The following is a 2,112-nucleotide window of genomic DNA, read 5'->3' as shown; positions in this document are numbered from 1 at the left end:
TCAGAGCAAACTGGTTTCCTTTATTTTGAAAACATGAGAAGAAAGGGCAATGGGTATCCTGGCAAAAAATGTTCCACAAATTGCAAGAAAGAAGTAAAATTAGAAAAAAACAAAACACAACCTTGTAAGAAATGTCCAGTGAAATATATATATTTTTAAAATTATTTTGCAGAATTAATTTTATTACAGTATTCTTTTTTTTTTTTTACAGTTTTCATGAATGTTAAAATTAGCTTTAGAGACCAGAACTGTTTTTTTTTCTATTTTTTCTTTGCAACAGGCTGTAAACACGTTTATTTCTGCTGTAAAGTTTGAAATTTTAACAGGAGGGTTTAGGACTTGTTCTTGGAGCTGGCCTCTAGTGGACGTTAGAGGAACTGCAGATTTTGGCACTTTGGCATTTTTCGGCTGCAGAGGTCGCTGCTTCGTCTGCACCAGTCACTGCTGTGATTTTAATGTCTTTTGTGAACTTTTATCTCTGCTGTCCGGTCTCAAAGTCCAGGTTGATGCCGGACAGCAGCTCTCCTCCGCAGGACCGGTTCAGCAGCTCCTTCAGCGCTTCGTTCACGTCGTTGTTGAAGACGGTGGAGAAGTTGCAGTTGGTGTAGCCTCCACCTCCTCCGTCTGTGGGGAAGGAGCCCATCACCTCCTGCACCCACTTGAGCTCGTTGCTGAGCTCCAGTCGCAGAGCGTCGAAGTGGCTCTGTCTCTCCTGGTAGCGACTGCTGACGGCGCCGAGGCTGCAGCTGAACGCCTGCATGTCGTCCTGCAGGCTCCTCTTGAACGCCTCAACCTTACGGAACTCGTAGCGGATTTGCGAGAGCTCGTGGCGCACGTCCTCGCTCTCCTCCTTGTACCAGGCCTCCTTCTCGTTGTATATAGAGACCAGGGCGTCGATGTCTTCCTGCAGGGAGTCGTGAGCGGCTGCCAGGCTGACGAAAGAGCTCTCCATCTGGTCAATGTCCTCCACCACCTGAGCAAAGCGCTCAAAGTTTACGTAGGTGTTGTTGGGCGGCATGCTGGAGTGAGACTTGATGGTGTACTCCCTCAGACGCTTGGTCTTCAGCTGGCGGTGCTCCCGTTTCTTCGGCTCCCGGGTTTTATTTTCCTCCTTGTGCTCGTTGGACTGCAGGGTGCAAAGAGGAGAGAGTTAGTAAAGTTGTCCAAAAGAGGAAAGAGCAGGCACAGACACAGACAGATCATGCAATTACTTAATATATCTGAGTCAGAAATGTTCAAAATTCTACATATAGGATTGTTAAGAACCATAAAAATAGAAGAAACTGGAAGCTTTGCATCAAAAGGTGTGCAGGTTTAAATAAAATGAGGTACCTGGTTCACTGTCGAGCAAAAAAAGGCCTCTAAAAAGCTCTAACTGTATTCAGTTGTTATTCAGGGTGTGATAGCACAGGAAAGAGACGAAGTCAAAATAAAATATGTAAAATGAAGTTGTCACCTCACCTTGATCCATGGATGATTAAGAGCATCTTGAATTGTTAATCTTTTCCTGTCAAAAAAAAAAAGATACTAAACTAGGATACTCACAGCAGGTTTGTGTGATTCTGGAAAACTTTACAAAAACTAAAACACAGATTAAGTTTCTTGTTTGTATTTGTGGTAATTTACTTTAATCCTTGTTAAGAATCAGGGCATCAAATTAAAAGAGGAAAACAAAAAAAATAGACCAAAAAAGCTAATATTACACACTCACATACATATATGAAGAATGAACAACAGAAAGACAAAAAAGAGAAACAATGACAACATTTCATACAAAATAGTAGCGATACCTTCTTTTCTATTTGTTTAACACCCTATTTTCAAACACGAGGGAAATGTGGTTCACTGTAAAAGTCTTACGTCTTATCCTTCTCCAGCAGCTGGCTGATGAACTTCTTGGCGAGCTTGCTGGTGTGACCGAAAAACTCCTCGTCGAACTCATAATTTATGGCTGAAATGTTCGCCAGCGTGTCCTGTTTGGTTTCCCCGAGAAACGGAGAAGCTCCGCTCAGCCTGCATCAAAACACAGAGGAAGGGACGGTTCAACATCAGGTCTGACAGGAGCTGCAGCAGTGCATCATGGGGTTTGTCGTTCATGCGCAGTGCATTGTG

General features: G+C 43.3%; 1 protein-coding gene across 1 annotated transcript; it reads right to left on the bottom strand.

The window, feature by feature from the left end:
- Positions 1-250: 250 nt before the first annotated feature.
- Positions 251-2,013, bottom strand: LOC121938945 (death-associated protein kinase 3-like; the record flags this gene model as incomplete). The annotated part of the gene is made up of 3 exons (XM_042482095.1): positions 251-1,126; positions 1,462-1,507; positions 1,861-2,013. Coding segments are annotated over 3 exons (853 nt in total), but the record flags the coding sequence as incomplete, so codon positions are not given.
- Positions 2,014-2,112: the final 99 nt, after the last annotated feature.

This window comes from Plectropomus leopardus, unplaced genomic scaffold (assembly GCF_008729295.1).
Source record: "Plectropomus leopardus isolate mb unplaced genomic scaffold, YSFRI_Pleo_2.0 unplaced_scaffold3825, whole genome shotgun sequence".
NCBI lineage: Eukaryota > Metazoa > Chordata > Actinopteri > Perciformes > Serranidae > Plectropomus > Plectropomus leopardus.
Note: the sequence above shows the minus strand (reverse complement) of the source record. Positions and strands in the feature narration are given on the sequence as shown.